Here is a 14,952-nt window from a genome sequence, read left to right as displayed (position 1 = left end):
TAATCCCTGTGTAGTTCACCCACTTTTACTACCAAGCAGCAAGTGAGTGTGAGCTGGGGTGTTTGTGTGCGTGTGCAGGGCAGAGCACGCTTGCCTGTGTGATTCTGGGTTCAATTAAACCTGCTTTGGTTCTGATCAGTGTGACCCCCAGGAGTGTTTCCCTCACGGAATGTGGGGACTGCTTGTGAGGGTTATTCATCAGTGGCTCCTAGGTGAGAAGCTAAAGGAAAATAGCCAAACAAAAAACTGCACCGGGCCAAAGATAGGAAAAGCCATGACTTTGTGATTGTGGTGGGTGATACGGTGGGGCTGCAAGACAGAGATGCCTCCTGAGGAAGGAGAGCGTTCTGCTGGCCTGCCTCCACCTACTGTGCCTTAACAAAATGTGAGCAGCTGGTTTCTGGAGCCCCAAGTGCAGGGTTCCACAGGCTGCCTCTGTATAACTGCAAGCCAGTGAGAGCCCTGTTGAGCCAGCAAAGGTTACGTGTACTGCTCTTTTTGCTGCTGGCTCTGGTGGCACAGACAGCACGTCACCTGATCTTTAATTTCCAGTACTAGTGGACCAGGTACCCTTCTGTAGGTGAAAGCAAGTCGAGAGCAAGGGTTCAATTCATCCCTGTGGGTCTGTAGGGAGGTGAAATTGTTGCTTTGCTCTGGCTGCTCATGCCTTATTTGCCACTAATCAGAGGTGGAAACTCTCTCATCCCTTTGTTTTCAGCAGCCATGGTGAAATACATTGAAACAAAGTACCTTTACTTTTTACCTTCTGACATGAGGGTGTGTTGTACTCCTTAGCTGAGCACAGAAAAGTAACCATTGGCTGCAAAATATGCATATATGTAGTAAATACACAGCCTCATGCTTTCTTTTAGTCATCTTCATTACCCAGACAGCAGGCTGGCTCTTCACCAGGTGGAGAACATCCTTGTTTTCTTTCTTTTCTGACCTGCTTCTGGCCAGGTTTGGGGACTTCCCCATTGTCCCTGTGGGCTCTGCCGTGCCCCAGCTCCTCTGTGTGGTGAAGCAGGGGGCTGGAGCTTGCTGTCCAGCCTGCCAGCACAGCCCAGGCACTGGGCACTGCTCCACAGCGCCTTGGGTAGTAACAGAGGGCCAAGGCTGGGGGCAGCTGCCGCAGGATGGGGTGGGGGCAGCTCTCAGGAGGCCCTGTGGGAATGCTGAAGGCGCATTTCTCTGGGATCAGAACCCCCAGCATGCTGAGCTGAGGGAAGGCAGAGATGGGGACACTGGTGTGCAGGAGTGGGTGGCAGCCTCTGTGCCAGAGGACACGGCAGCTCGCTTTGGGACAGCCCCATCCCCTGTTCTGCTGGAAAACACAGTGCCCCACGTGTTCCCGTAGCTACTAGCTCTAGTAAGAACAACTACTGTTAGTAAGGTCTGTTGCTGCAGCACTAGCAGCCGTGTGGGGGCTGTTCCTGCGCCAGATGCTCCGGAATCGTGGCGCATTCCCTGTGCAAGCACTGCACAAGTCTTAATGAGCCTTCCTGGCTCTGGGAGGGAGCAAGGGAGGCTCCCAGCAGGACGGGAGGTGAAAGGAGGCAATTAGGCAGCACCCCATTGCTGAGCAGGTAGTGGGGACTTTGGAAGTCACCTCCTGGGGACAAGTATTGGCTGGCTTGACCTCGTTTGAGGGCACCAGGAGGCTGACACACTGCAGAGAACTGTAACATGCAAACTCAGCTAAGGTTGCAGGTATTGGGGAGCACAGGAGATCCCCAAAGCCCATGTCCCTGGGAAGGCAGAGCCTGCATGGCCAGTGGTGCCCTCTGGAAAGAGGGGCAGGGGCTGGAGGGGTTCATTAATGCCAGTACTATTTTCTTTCCAAACACAAAAGTTTTCAAACACCATCAGGCCTGAAGGTTTCCCATTGCCCTGTTCAATTTGGTCTTCTTCACTGCCAGACAAACCCCTTTGGGAGTGTGGGCTGGGTGGTATTGGAGTCTGGCTAAGCCCCTGGCTAGCAGAAAGCCCTGCAGCAGCGAGTTCTGCAGATTAGGAAAGGAAATGGCAGCTCCTTTCCTCTCCTTGCAGCGTGCTTACAGCCCTTGGCAGGGAGAGAGAGGCCAGCACGTGGGCAGCATCCATCACACCCGCCTGTCTCCCACACCGTCTCCTCTTGTGCCAGCTCCTGCTGAGCTGCCACAGCCCAGCTGTGCCCCTGCCCTGCACTGCCCAGCTCTTGGGTGCCCTCCTCCTTCCCCCCCTATCCTGGAAGTCTGGGTACAACACAGCCAACCAGCTGAAGCATCTGCCTTCTCCACACCACTGTTAAATATTTCCTTCCTTACCCTCCTCTTTCCCCCAAGGCTGGCTTTGTTGTTCCTCATCTCTTCTGTGCACAACATGTTGTTTTCCAGCCAGCTGCCCTTAGAGAGACACGGGGCTACTCCTGAGTGCTCCTGGTTAATTTAGAAGCAAGCAATATGTGTAAGTCATTGTAATTACTTCTTGCAGCCAGCAAAGCTATTGATTTGTCATCTCCTCTACCTTTTAAGCCCTGTTGCAGGTTTGCAGCTCTTGCAAGGCTCAGCTTACTGAAAAGAAATGGTCTCATCTTGCTCTCATCCTCCTCAGACGGGTAAGAAGCAGACATTGCTTCCTGCAGAGAGCCAGGGCAGGATGGAAATCAAATATTTATTTCTGCTCTTCATTTGTGTCTTCCATCCAGTTTCTAATCTCTCCATAATGCGTTTGTTTCCTGAAGAGCCTTATAGTGGAGGCATTTGCTGGAAGATTTTAAAAGGTTTGGGAAAATTCTACCAAGTTTTCCTGTGTGCCCCCAGGTCTGCCTAACTGGCTGTGAAGCTCTGGGGGAGAGGAGCTCACCCTGCAGAAGCTCTGCCACTGGGATCCCCCCATTCTCCTGTTCCAGAAGTGACAGATCCACATCCTGGGGACATGCACATGGCTGGGATTAGGATCATGCCAGCTTCATTTGGCAGAGATGAGGAGGGCAGCACCAGAGGCTCTGATCAAGCATCTCCTGCTGTCCCTTTTGTTCCTGCTTTTCTGGAGAGGATTTGCACACGTGGGCTGGGTTTCCAGGCTCCGGAGGAGATGGGTGTTTTGCCAATAGCCTATATCAGCGGCCAGGCTGTTTCCATCCTTGTTCATCCTCTCACGTTTCTCCTGCCTTGGCCAGCAGCCCCAAGAGCCCTCTCACAGTGCTTCTGCAGTTTTGATAGCAGGGTGTTCTGGACCAGCTTCCCTCCCCCTTTAAACCTCTTTCTGAGTTTCTGATCCCATCAGTGGTTTTTGACATTTCCTCCTCTAGAAAATGTTGCGCTCCTTAATGATGCTGTGTTATTTGGCACACAAGCAGATGGCACCTGTTGAACCCTCTCCTCTTAGTGATGGGTGTGAGCCTCCAGCTCGCCAAGGCCCTTGAACCAGTGTTCCAGCTGAAGTACATGCTTTTTCTTCAAAACCAGCCCTCAGCTTTGTGAAGATGTGCTGAAGGTGAGAGTGCCAGCCTTTCTTTTATGGCATTAAACACCCTCCAGAAGACGGGGCAGCTCTGACTCAGAGAGGAGATCCCACCAGCATGCCAGCAATGGGAAAACTCAGTCCTCTGGCTTTGTGCTCCATTTCCCCCAAATATTGGTGAAGCTGTGCCTTTCGTAGGGGGAACAGGACCCACTGAGAGGCAAAAGCACCATGCAGACCTGGTCATGAATTGTTCTACAACAGGAGCTCCAAGAGTCATGCCTGAACCATCTTGTGCCTAGCTAGGTCAGAAACTCATTACTGGTACTTAATTAGATTTACACTCAATATCCTTGCTATCATGCTCTGACTTAGAGGCCAGGATCTCTCACTTGTTTCTGCTTCCTTCCATGGAGAGTGTTTCCCTCAGCCCACATGGCCCACCAGCAGCAGCCTATTCCCCATACTGCTCTGCAGTGGGGTAGAGCAAAGGTGGCCAGACTGTGACACCATCCCCTGCCCCTCTGGGGCAACAGTACCAAACCCCTGTGCTGATATTCCTGTAATGCCAGCAGTGGGACCAGCCAGCTCCCTTCAGTGGTGCAACCCTAAGCACCCTGGGGAGGTCACCCCATCTTGGGCTGACCTGTCCCGTCCATCCCCCCAGCAACCTCGCACTCTGCAGGAGGCTGGAACAGAAAACATCACGTTTATTGTCCACGATCAGCTTTACAAAAGAAACGTCCCAACACGGGCACGCGTCAGGGCCCTTTTCACAAACGTGCATTGGAGAAAGCGCGCGAGCGAGCGAGGCAGGGGGCGAGGGAGAGGGGGCAGCTCCTCAGGGTACACGGAGGTCACAGTGTTCCCACTTGGCACACGGGCTGCCCCCCGTCCCCACTGTGTCATTCCCAGTGGGCTGAGCCACCCCAGCACTGGCACAGACCCTGGGCGGGGATGGGGGGGTGGCAGGGCTGTCCCTTCTGCCACCTTTGCCTCCCCCAGGGGAGGGGGCAGCTGTCACCCACAGTGGGACTTGGGGTAGGGGGAACACTGGAAGCTGAACACTGCATTGAGCAACCATGAGAGCCCCGAAATAACCCTCCCACCCCCAGACACACACACACACACACATGTGCACATACACACACTCACATATCGAGATGTTGGTGACCACGCAATGTGGAAACAGTGGATTCTCAGGCACTCCACAGGGAAAACACCAGCCTGCTCTTTCACCCTCCCAGTTTCAAGGCCAGTGGCAGCCCTGTTCCTGGCAAGGTGCGGCTAAAGAAGGGGACTTGGGTGGAACCAAGGACAGTAGCCCAATCCAGTACCAAAAGACTGGGGAATGGATGGCAGGGCTCCTCTGACTGCCACCATCCTCCATCTCTCTTTTTCTTGCTTTTGCTCCCTTCAGTGGCAGTGCTTTCCCCCTCGGCCAGCGCTGGGGGAGATGCTTTGCCCCTTTCCCCCCATTGCCTTGGTGGCTGACCCATTCCCCAGCTTGGAGGTGGTGGGGAGTGCTCTCTCCCCTCTGCCTTAAAAGCCTGGCTCCCCTCGGGGAGTCCTGCCCAAACAGGCAGCAGAGGCAGGGAAAGGGGTGCAGGGGGGTAAGTGCTGTGCCACTGATTCTCTGCCATTCTCCTTCAGCTTCCCTGGGGCCACATTTGAAAAAACCAGGGCAGCAGGAGAAGGATGGGGTTAGAGGTGAGATCCTGGAATGCAGGCTCATAAGACTGGACAGTGAGGTTGCTAGAAATAAATAAGGAAAGGGGGTGTGTTCAGGTGATGCCTGCATCCTGGCATCCCACTGAGGCTGGACTGCACTTAAAGTGGATGGAGTTCTCCTTCCCACTTCCGGTTAGGTGTGACAAGGTGACGACCCTCACCGTACCAGGGACACCTGCAGGTACAGCGAGTTCCACCCAAAACAGAAGTGGGGCAAGATGAGACTCAGGAGCCAGCCTACCAGGAATGAGGACAAGCCACAGCACCAGCACAGGGACAACAGAGAGGCTTCCAGGGGCCCCTCTCCCTCCTGGGACACCAGCACGGGGGGCTCAAGCATTGCCCCACCAAGGCTGACTGGTCTGGGAGGGGAGAAAGGGGCTCCCTGCTCCAGGGCTGCCAGCGGGCTCCTCGGCGCTGGGGACAGGGCTGGGGCCACTCATGCCTTCCTCCCTTCCTCGCAGGCGGCAAAGCCCGCCTTGCTGGCACCTCCAAAGACCTCCACCGCCTGGTCGTCCCACTGGATCACATTCCCTTGGAGGTGGGAGGTGCAGTTAGCCAAGGCCAGGATCTCTGCTGGTGCCAGCATGTGGTCCCACACGCCAAACTGCGCCAGCTCTCCCACAAAGGCCTGTGTGGCGTCAAAGCGGCCCCCCAGGGTGTCCTGGGAAAGAGCAGGAGAGGCAATTGGACAGGGATGAAGAGAAGAGAGGGAACGTGCATCCAGTGGGAAACGGCAAGGGAGAGAGGGAGAGGTTTGGGGAGAAGCAGAGCAAGGTGCTTGATGGCAAGGAGAGGAGGGTATGGATGCATGGAAGAGATTCAAGATGAGGCAGGGAGACCAAAGGGATAGGGAGAGGGAAGAGAAGACAATGAGGGCACATGGCCAGCCTGGAGGCTGGATGAACAGGCAGGAGAGCCAACTGCCCTGCTGAGCGCTCCTGCCCACGCTGCCCTCTCCCCTCGCCCCATTTGGGGGCTCTTCCCGCAGCCAATTCCCACCAGAGTGATGCTAACAGGCAGCTCTCAGTGTTGAACTGGTACCTACCTGCTCCTGACCCAGGATGATGACGCCCTGGGGCCGGATGGAATGCCAGGAGGCCAGGTTCTCACCGGCACCCCGCTGCTCCCCATCCTGGTACGCCGACCACTTGCCGTCCCGGGTGGTCCACGCCACGCAGACGTGGTGCCAGGCCTTGTCCTTCAGACTCAGCGGCAGCTGGGCAACCTGTGAGAGAGGAGCGAGATCCCCGTGCTTGGTAGGACTGCTGGGGAAGTCCCCTGGCAGGGCAAGCACTGCACTCCTGTGGTGGTGGAGGCATCCCAAAATCTACAGACATCCAGATGTGCTGCTTCTCCCTCTCAGAACTAACCCCAATGAGCCATTCTCCCAATCCTCCTGCCTCCCACCTTAAACCTAGGGCCCCTTCCTCCCAGCTCCCCCACACCAGTGCCCTTAAGAGTATAATTTCCTAGCAGGACTGAAGCAGGGAAGATGAGGGCAGGATTTCCTCTCCTGCCCCTCCTGCAACTGGGCTGACCTTGTCATTGATGAGCAGCTCCAGGGGGTTGGAGCCCCACTCCAACAGCACAATCTCGTTGGCTTGGCTTGGGACAGAGTAGGAGAAGGGAGTGCCAATGCCTGCCAGGGCCTTGGACTTCAGCCACATGCAGATGGTGAAGGCGTACAGCTCCGGCAGGCTCTTCTTCACGCGGGCATACATGTAGTTGTTCTGCACAGGGATGGTCACCTTGAAGGCATCAGGAGGGCTGTAGCCCAGTGGTCCTACGTTTCAAGGGTGGGGAGGAGAGAGGAAGGTCAGCACCTGTAACTGGGATAGGGTGACCTGTCCTGGGGCTCTCCTGGCAATGTACCTCAGGGTAGGAGCCCTGTGCCTCACCTCCATCCCCGCAGGGCAGGACTCACCGTGCTCCAGCTCCGTCACCCGGTTCTGGAGGGAGCTCAGCTCCTTCTCGATGTTGTGCTGCTGCTGGCTGCGGTCAGTGCTGGCGGCCTGGCGCTCCTTCTGCAGGGTCAGGATCTTGGAAAGGAGCTGCTCCTCCAGCTGCTCCATCTTGGTGTGGAGGGCGTCACGGGCAAGGGCCGGGGCAGTGGGTGCTGAGCCATTGGTGCGGGCTGGCAGCTCCTGCTGCACTTGCGGCAGCCACGACAGTGGGAATGGCAGGGACAAAAGAGAAAATTCAGCACAGTGTCACCATAAGAGTTAAAATAAGGACATGCCCAGCCTGCAGCACTACAGGTAGTGCTGGGATGACAGTCCCATATCCGCACTGGGGTCTTCTCCAAGAGCCTCCAGCTGACTTTGTACCTCCCCTCTTAGAGCCCCCATTGAGCTCATTCCTGCAAAACGAAGCTTGGCTGCTCTTAATGACTTTCTGCTGCTTCAGAGACAGAGCAAGGATGGGATGTTTGGGTCATCCCTTGGCTCTGCTCCTGCAGGCAGCCTCCCACGATGAGGAAATGATGCAGGCAGGACCTTGGAGCTCCCGGCCACTCCTGCTGCTCGTGAGGCTGCTTACCTATGGCCAGCAAGTTAACATCACTTAATGGGGCTGTAATCCTCTTAGCCGAGCTCAGCTGGCGTGCGGGGGTGTGTGCACGTGTGCCAGGTAGCTCTCCATAAGCCAACCTCTCCCGGTGCACCAGGATGGCAGGGACAAGTGGGACTGGTGCCAGGCTGTTGTGTCTCTGGCCCTGAAGGCATGAGCCATCACCTGGGGACAACGAGCCTGTCTTGTCCTATCAGGGTTAACACTCAGACCAAAGCTCTTCCCATGGCAAATCCAACACAGCAGATGGTGAAGATGCTTCCAGCTGCTACTGCACTCTGCAAAGACCCCAGATCCCACCTTACTGGGAGACCCCATCCCAGCTGGAAGAACAGCAGTCTGAAAAGGAGAAAGTGACCCTTTACCATGCTCCTGGAGTTTCTCTGTAAATAGGAGCCCTCTTCTTTCCCCGTGCCCTTGGTGCATTAGTGTCTCTGCCATGGGCTCTGAAAGATGACAACCACCTTCTCTGTGTTGCCAGACCTTCCCAGAGGTGCTGAAGCAGCCATGGAGACCCTTGCCTTGGCTCCTCTGGCACCAAGGGATCTGCATGCCCGCTCAGCCCTGGACATTCACAGGGCTGCTGCTGGCAGGACATGGGGGATACCATCCCTGTGGATCTGAACAGACTCCCTCCTGCCTCAGAGCTGGCCTGGGGGAGGTCAGCACACTCACCTGTGGTTGTGGTTCCCTGTTTTTTCTTACTTCTTATATCCAGCTTCTCCAGGCTGGACAGGATCTCATAATCACACACACAAAGCTGAAGGAGAGGGATGCCTGCCCACCTCACCCCTAATCTTTGCTATCCATCAGGAACAACAGAGGGGAGGGGAAGGCTGGAGGAAAGTCAGCTTTGGCTGGGCAGGATGCAGCCTTGGTGGATGGGAACAGCAGGGGAAGGAAAAGTGAGAAGATGGTGTTGGTGTGAGCACAAATGTACCCACTCTGGGCAACAAAGTGCTCAGGCTACAAATAAAATGGAAGTTATGATGCCCCAAGGTTGGCAAGAGCTGCCAGTAGGGTCTGCCAGGGCAAACCCACAAGTTCTGTGAGGAAAACCAACCTGGAAAAGCAAAACCCAGCACAAAAAGAGAGGTTGTGCAGGGGATATCTGCCAGCCCTGACCAAATGCCAGCTCTCACTGCCAGCTTGCTCCGGGCAGCACTAAGGATGCTCTTGCAGTGAGAACAAAACCTCTCTGGTAAGCGAAAAGTGCCCAGCAAAGAGCATCCTGCCTTTGGTCTTTGCAAAATTGAATGATGGAAAAGGAGCTTTAACTATTTTGCTGGGGTTTGCTGGTGGTTTTTTTGTCGGGTTTTTGGTGGGGTTGTTTTTGGTGTTTTGGGTTTTTTGTTGGTTTTGGGTTTTTTTTGCAGGGTGGGTTCTTTAAAGGGGTCTTGGGCACTGCATGACAGGCAGGGTAGAGATGGCAGGAGGGAAGGGAAGTGCAAAGTTTAATTCTCATCCTCGTGGCAGGGACAGTTCCCACCTGAGCTGTCAGCGTTTGTACCCAAGCTGAGCTGGCTGCGCTGGCAGGAGGCAGCGCAGGTGGGATGGGGCTGCCTTTGCCTCCATGGCCACATCCTGTGGGCTCCAGGAGCTTTTCTTGTCCTTTCAGGCTGCCTGGCTAGAGCGGGGGCTGGCACGCTCCTGTCTGCCGCACGCTTTGATTGCTCGAGCTGCGGGTTTGGAGCCTACGTCCCTGCTTTCATGCATGGCTCCATCTGTTAATGATGAAAAAAGAAAAAGCTGGGAGATTTTGTCACTCTCACTAGCCCCCGATAGCCTGCCCTACATTATTCAGTAGTGACTGAGTACTTTTTTTTACCTCCTTCTTCCTCCTGCTTTTCTCCCTGCTGCTATTTTCTTCCCTCTGTAACTTTTCTCCCTATGGCTTTTTCCTTTCTCTGGCTTTGGAGCATCTCTTCCTGTTGCCCCTCTCCATGCTCACACACTGTGTCTTTCCCTTTTTGCTCACTTTCTTCCCCCCTCCTGAGTTTTTCCCCATCCAGCCCTCTCTCTAGCTCTTGCTGGTCCTTCCCAGTTGGCAGCCAGGGTAGCACAGCCGGAGCCACATGGCCGACTGAACCATTGCTGCCCCCATGCTCCTTCTGGAAAGGGATTATAGCCTGCACCCCCATCTGGCAGGGTTTCAGGGCCATCCCAGCAAACACCATCCATATCCCTGCAGACAGATGATGGCTGGACAGGAGCCTGGACTCCCCATTCTGCCCCGTGCAGCTGAGTTGTGCTGGGTGATCCCCCTGATGCCAGGCTGGGCTGCATCCCTGAGCCATGATCCTCATCTCCGAGCTGCTGCTCGAGCATCTTTCTCACAAGGCAAATTATTTGCAAAATTATTAATGGTTGATGTGCAGCTGTTATTTACTGGTGACCTTTGGGGAGGGGAAGGGGAGGAAGCTCCTTCTCCCTGGCTGTTCGGCAGGCACCCGGCTTCCCATCTGCCGCCGCACAGGCAGCAGGGGAGTGGGCAGTGCCTGTGGGGGAGGCTCCTTCCACGCTTTTTGGCCACCAGAACCGGCAAAAAAGACTGAAAGATGCCAGGTAATATTAATCACGTTAAATGTCAGCGGCTGGCAGGGTGGGGAGGGGGAGGTGGGGGCAGGGGGCTGCCGCAGCCACGCCGGCGTGCGCTCTCTGGGGCCGCAGCCCTCCGTCAGCAAATGCACTTTCATTTACATAAGGGGATCAGAGCCTCATTTACTAATGCACCGGCAAATCTGGGCGCTGCTGCTCCCCCTGGGCCCCCAGCTCACCAGTGCCCACCTTGGCTGCTGGGACAGGGCAGGCAGGAGCACAGGGGGATGCCTGTTGGGTGGAGCTCTGGCACATCCCAGGGATCAGGATGCACACACACACAGCAGACCCGTTCTGCTCCTTGGACCCATGAATCCTCACAGGCTGCACAGAACTCCTCAGCAGCTGCTACCTTGGGATACTCCCTGCTGCAGGACAGCACACCTGCTGCACCAGGGCTTTTGGACACTGCCACCTCTTTGGACCCAGGCAGGACCTTGGGGATCATTAAACTCCAAAAGGGACTGCATGGAGTAGAAGAAAAACAGGGATGCATCAGCCTTTCCCTCTTCCTCACAAGAGAAGTGCTCACTGTTGTTCCTGTCTCCCTAAAATCTCACTCGGCGGAGAGGGGCTGGGACTGTCACAATTTGGGTGCTTACATCCCTGCACTGCTGGAGACTGAGACAAGAGGGAAGCAGCTCGGTCACTACCATTCCCATTCCCTTACCTGAGGGTTTCTGCCAGCAGCCAGGCCCCCAGCTGCAATGGCACAGCCAGGAACCTGCTGAGGAGCAAACAGGCTGTTGCAATTCCACCAGGTCCCCACGGAGCCCATCAGGCCATCCCCTCTCCCCTGCAAGGGATGATGGGGAGAAGGGGGGCATCTGCATCTCGGCACAGCCCAGGCAGCCAAGGTGATTCTCTCCCCGATCCCTTTCCATTTGCATCAATAAGTAAAAGCATGGAGAAGGAGCACCTGGGTCCCTCAGCTCTGTGTTCCAAGATGCACCAGGGTGTACAGACATGAGCACGTGCTGAGCCAAAGGGGGGGACCCTCAAAACCAGGATGAAAAAGCCTAACTAGGCTGCTGTGCATGAGGAAAGGACCATCAGTGCCGGGGTGGCGTTAGGAAGAGGTGAGGGAAGATGTGTGAATGCTGTTCTGATGCTAGCCCAGCCCCACAGAAATGGCAGGGGACAAAGAGCGAGACTGTGGGAGCCCTCCCTGCATCCTGGGAAATTCTTCTGCCATGCCGACAAAATTAAGGAACAAATGCCTTAATAGGTTTTTCAGTGCATGAATAAATCTTGTTATGCCTTACAGACAGGGCTGAGAGTGCCCAGATTAGATCAGCAATCTTCCACCAGCCCCCTCCCTGCAGTCCCAGCTCTGAAGCATCCAGCAGTAATCCCTGCTGGCAAACCTGCCTGGAGACTCCCTGGGACGCAGCCTTCCCAGAGCGGCTCGTGGCATTTTGTGTCATCTCTCTTCTGAGACTAAGCCACCACACACTTGGCAGCATTTCCTCTCTTTCCCAATGGATTTTGCAGTCTTCAGCACATGGGGGCCACCCCGGGACTGTCCCCAACCAGGTCACCTTTTGGGACGGTCACTGCCATGATCCAGGACAGCTGTGGAGGCTGAGAGTGCTTCCCAGGCCATGGGTACCCCAGGAAGGCTCCCAGGGCTGACAGCCAAGGCCATGCGGGACAGAAGACGCAGGTGCTCCACCAGGAAGTTTTAGCTGTCTGCTCCTGGGGTGGGAGGCAATTTGGAGAGGGACACCACAGGCAACTGTCCCTGGATGGCTGAGGTGTGACCACGAGGCTCAGCTGGCTGGGCCGCAGCCCTCAGAGGGCTGTGGTGCCCACCGGTGACACTTTTCACCGGGACAAAGACCAGCCCACCTGTAACACGCTGCTCCATTTCCTCACCTGGCAGGGCTCACTGAGCCTCAGGGTGCTGTGTCTCCCTGCAGAGTGTACCTGGGACCCCCAGGCCCTTGGCAGCACAAACCCGAACAGTTTTGGTCCTGTGCCACTTGGCTTCCTTGTCACTGTGTGCCTGAGCCCCGTCCCAGCACCGCTGAGCATACGTGACAGCCTGCTCCAACCCTGGTGAGCTTCACCCTCCCCCTCCTCCACCCAAAGCTCCCACCACCCCCAGAAACCTGAGGAGAGGGGCCAGGGCAGCTCGTGGGTGATGCTGCCCCACAGAGAAGAGGGAGAGCATGGCTCTGTGACCTGATACTCCCCAAGATCCAAACTGATGTGCTGGGCACCATCCCACCTGCATCCTCTGGGATACGTGTGCAGAGACCTATTTCCCCAATTTATCATTGGGTGAGCATACCTGCTGTGTTATTCCACACAGTTTCTTGGGTTTCTTGGGGGCTCCCTTTGGCTGCATTTGGCTCTGGGCAACATGTCAGACAGGCTGCACATCTCACTGTCCCTGCATGTGCCTGGCATCCCTCCGTGTTTCTTCTTGTGCCTGTGTGTGCATTACTCTGGCAGCTCGCAGGTGTTTCCTCTCTGGTCTTCCAGCTCTTTTCCTTCTTGTGTTCATGTGTTTATTTGCCTTTCTCTGTCTTTTTATTCCTGTTCATATCTTCATTGCTTACAATAACCTCTCTCCCAGTCTCATTTCTCAGCCAGTGACCTTGGTGGCTCTGAATTTCCCATTTCCACTGCCTGTTGCTGTGCTCACATGTCTGTAGTGATGGGGGCAGAGGAGAGGAGAGGGACCCCAAAGGGTGCTGCATGATCCCCCTCCTAGCTCCACACTCCAGGGGAGAGTGGAGAGGGCAACAGGAAACTGAACAGGAAGATGAGAAGGTTGAGGACTCGCAGGAGGCTCCTTGCAGGTGGCTCTGACACCTGACAGACCTCAGGGAATTGCTCCTACCTGGAGCAATTCCCACAGGGAAAACAGACATCTCTCCTCTTGCAGCTCTCACGTGCCACAGCCATATCCTGCAAAGTCTGCCAAGTTCCGTGGGACTGCTGAGTCCAAATCAGCCCAAATAAATCAACACTCACATGCACTTCATGATGTGCCCCATGCCAGGCATCGTGGCAGAGCCTCTGGTGCCACTGGATTGTGGCTGGGTCAGGGCTGAGCCTGCCAGGCACACGCTGCACAGCTGCTACAGAATGGGGACCAGGGCTCTGATCCCAAGTGCCAACAGCCCAATGCCACAGGAATGGGCACAGTGAAGGACTCCAGCTCTGCCCTTCTCTCTCCAGCTCCTAAGGACCATGTGGGAAAGGGTGCCAGGCTCACGGTGGGGGGCACTGCACTTTACTTTGTGAGACGTCCCATTCATAACCATGACGGCATCAGATGGGATTTACCTTTTTGCAAAAGGGCAGGGTCTGGCTGCCAGAGCTGCCAACCTGCTCTGGAGGAGTCCTTAATAGGTGCCATGGGGCAAGCAAGGTGTCCTACCTGGGTGCAGACTGTGGGGAAACTGGGGCAGCCCTGGTGCTTTGGGACTACCCTGCATGGAAAGGAGAGAGGAGGGCTCAAGGTGAGTGCCTTGCCCCTGGGCAGAGATCTCAGGAAAGAGGGAGGCAGGGACAACCTTCCTGAAGTCTCATGAGGGGAACGAGCTAGTTCGGAGTGCATGTGGCTGCAGGCCTGGGGAACGGCACGTGTGGGAGCATCCCCCCAGCCCCCCAGGAGCAGCATCCCCTGGCAGCATCCCGCCCAGTCCCCGGGAGCATCCCTCGCACCTCTATCCGGTCGATCCGGTCCTGGAGGGTGCGGACAGCCTCCTCCAGCTCCCGCACGGCGGGCGGCTCGTCGGGAGGGTGGCCCATGGTGCCGGGGCGCGGGGCGGCGCGGAGCCCGGCGGCGGCGGGGGGCGCGGGGCCGGGGGGGCTCCGCAGGCCGCCCTCGCAGCGGCTGAGCTTGCCGGTGAGCTCCCGGATGGTCTCCTGGTCCATGCGGATCCGCTCCTTCTGCTCCAGCGCCGTGCGGCGCAGCTGGGCCGCCGCGCTCCGCAGCGCCAGCAGCTCCTCGGGGCCGGCGGCGCTGCCGGCGGCGGTGCCGGTGCCGGCGGCCGGGCACTCGGTGCTCAGCGGGGTGCAGACGAAGCGGCTGAAGAGCGGCGGCCCCCCCGGCAGGCGCGGCCCGGCGCTGGCCAGCGCCTCGGCGGGGCCGTGCAGCGCTCCCAGCCCCTTGTCGGCGGCGGGCAGCAGGGCGGCGGCGGCCGAGTCATTGTCGGCGGCGGCGGCGGGCGCGGCGGTGCCGGCCGGGTGGACGCTGGCGATGATGCAGATGATGGCCCCGAGGAAAGCCAGCATGCCCGCCGCCAGCAGCACCGCCAGAAACTTCAGGGTGGCAGCGGCGTGGGGGGCCCGAGCCCGCGGACGGCGAGAAAACGAAGCGGGCGGGGATGGAGAGGGGGACGGACGGCCGGAGGGACGCACGGGCAGCCCGGAGGGAGCTGGCGGGGACGGACGGTACCGGCAGCAGCACCGGCGCCGGGGCCCCGCCGCGCCGCGCCGCGCTTATATGTGCCGGGCGGCGCCGCCCGCACCGCACCGCGCCGCCCCCGCCGCCGCCCCCGGCCCGGCCCCGGCCGTGCCCCCGGCCGTGCCCCTCTCAGTGACCCCCCCTTCCCGCTGAGCACCCTCCCCGGGCTGCACGGGCGGCGG

The 14,952-nt window shown here is 57.3% G+C and overlaps 1 protein-coding gene across 1 annotated transcript; it reads right to left on the bottom strand.

Moving 5' to 3' along the window:
• Positions 1-4,134: 4,134 nt before the first annotated feature.
• NPTXR (neuronal pentraxin receptor) lies at positions 4,135-14,785 on the bottom strand. Its single transcript, XM_054278717.1, has 5 exons — positions 14,026-14,785; positions 7,103-7,325; positions 6,717-6,961; positions 6,224-6,403; positions 4,135-5,839 (listed from the first exon to the last, which is right to left on the bottom strand). Exons 1-5 carry the CDS (start codon positions 14,596-14,598, stop codon positions 5,615-5,617), a joined length of 1,446 nt encoding a protein of 481 aa, XP_054134692.1. The 5' UTR covers positions 14,599-14,785; the 3' UTR covers positions 4,135-5,614.
• Positions 14,786-14,952: the final 167 nt, after the last annotated feature.

The sequence above is a fragment of the Melozone crissalis genome, unplaced genomic scaffold, assembly GCF_028551555.1.
Source record: "Melozone crissalis strain CALT ecotype California unplaced genomic scaffold, PUWL_Pcris_2 ptg000004l_1, whole genome shotgun sequence".
Taxonomy (NCBI): Eukaryota; Metazoa; Chordata; class Aves; order Passeriformes; family Passerellidae; genus Melozone; species Melozone crissalis.
The sequence above is the reverse complement of the archived record's forward strand: the minus strand, read 5'-3'. Positions and strand labels throughout refer to the sequence as shown.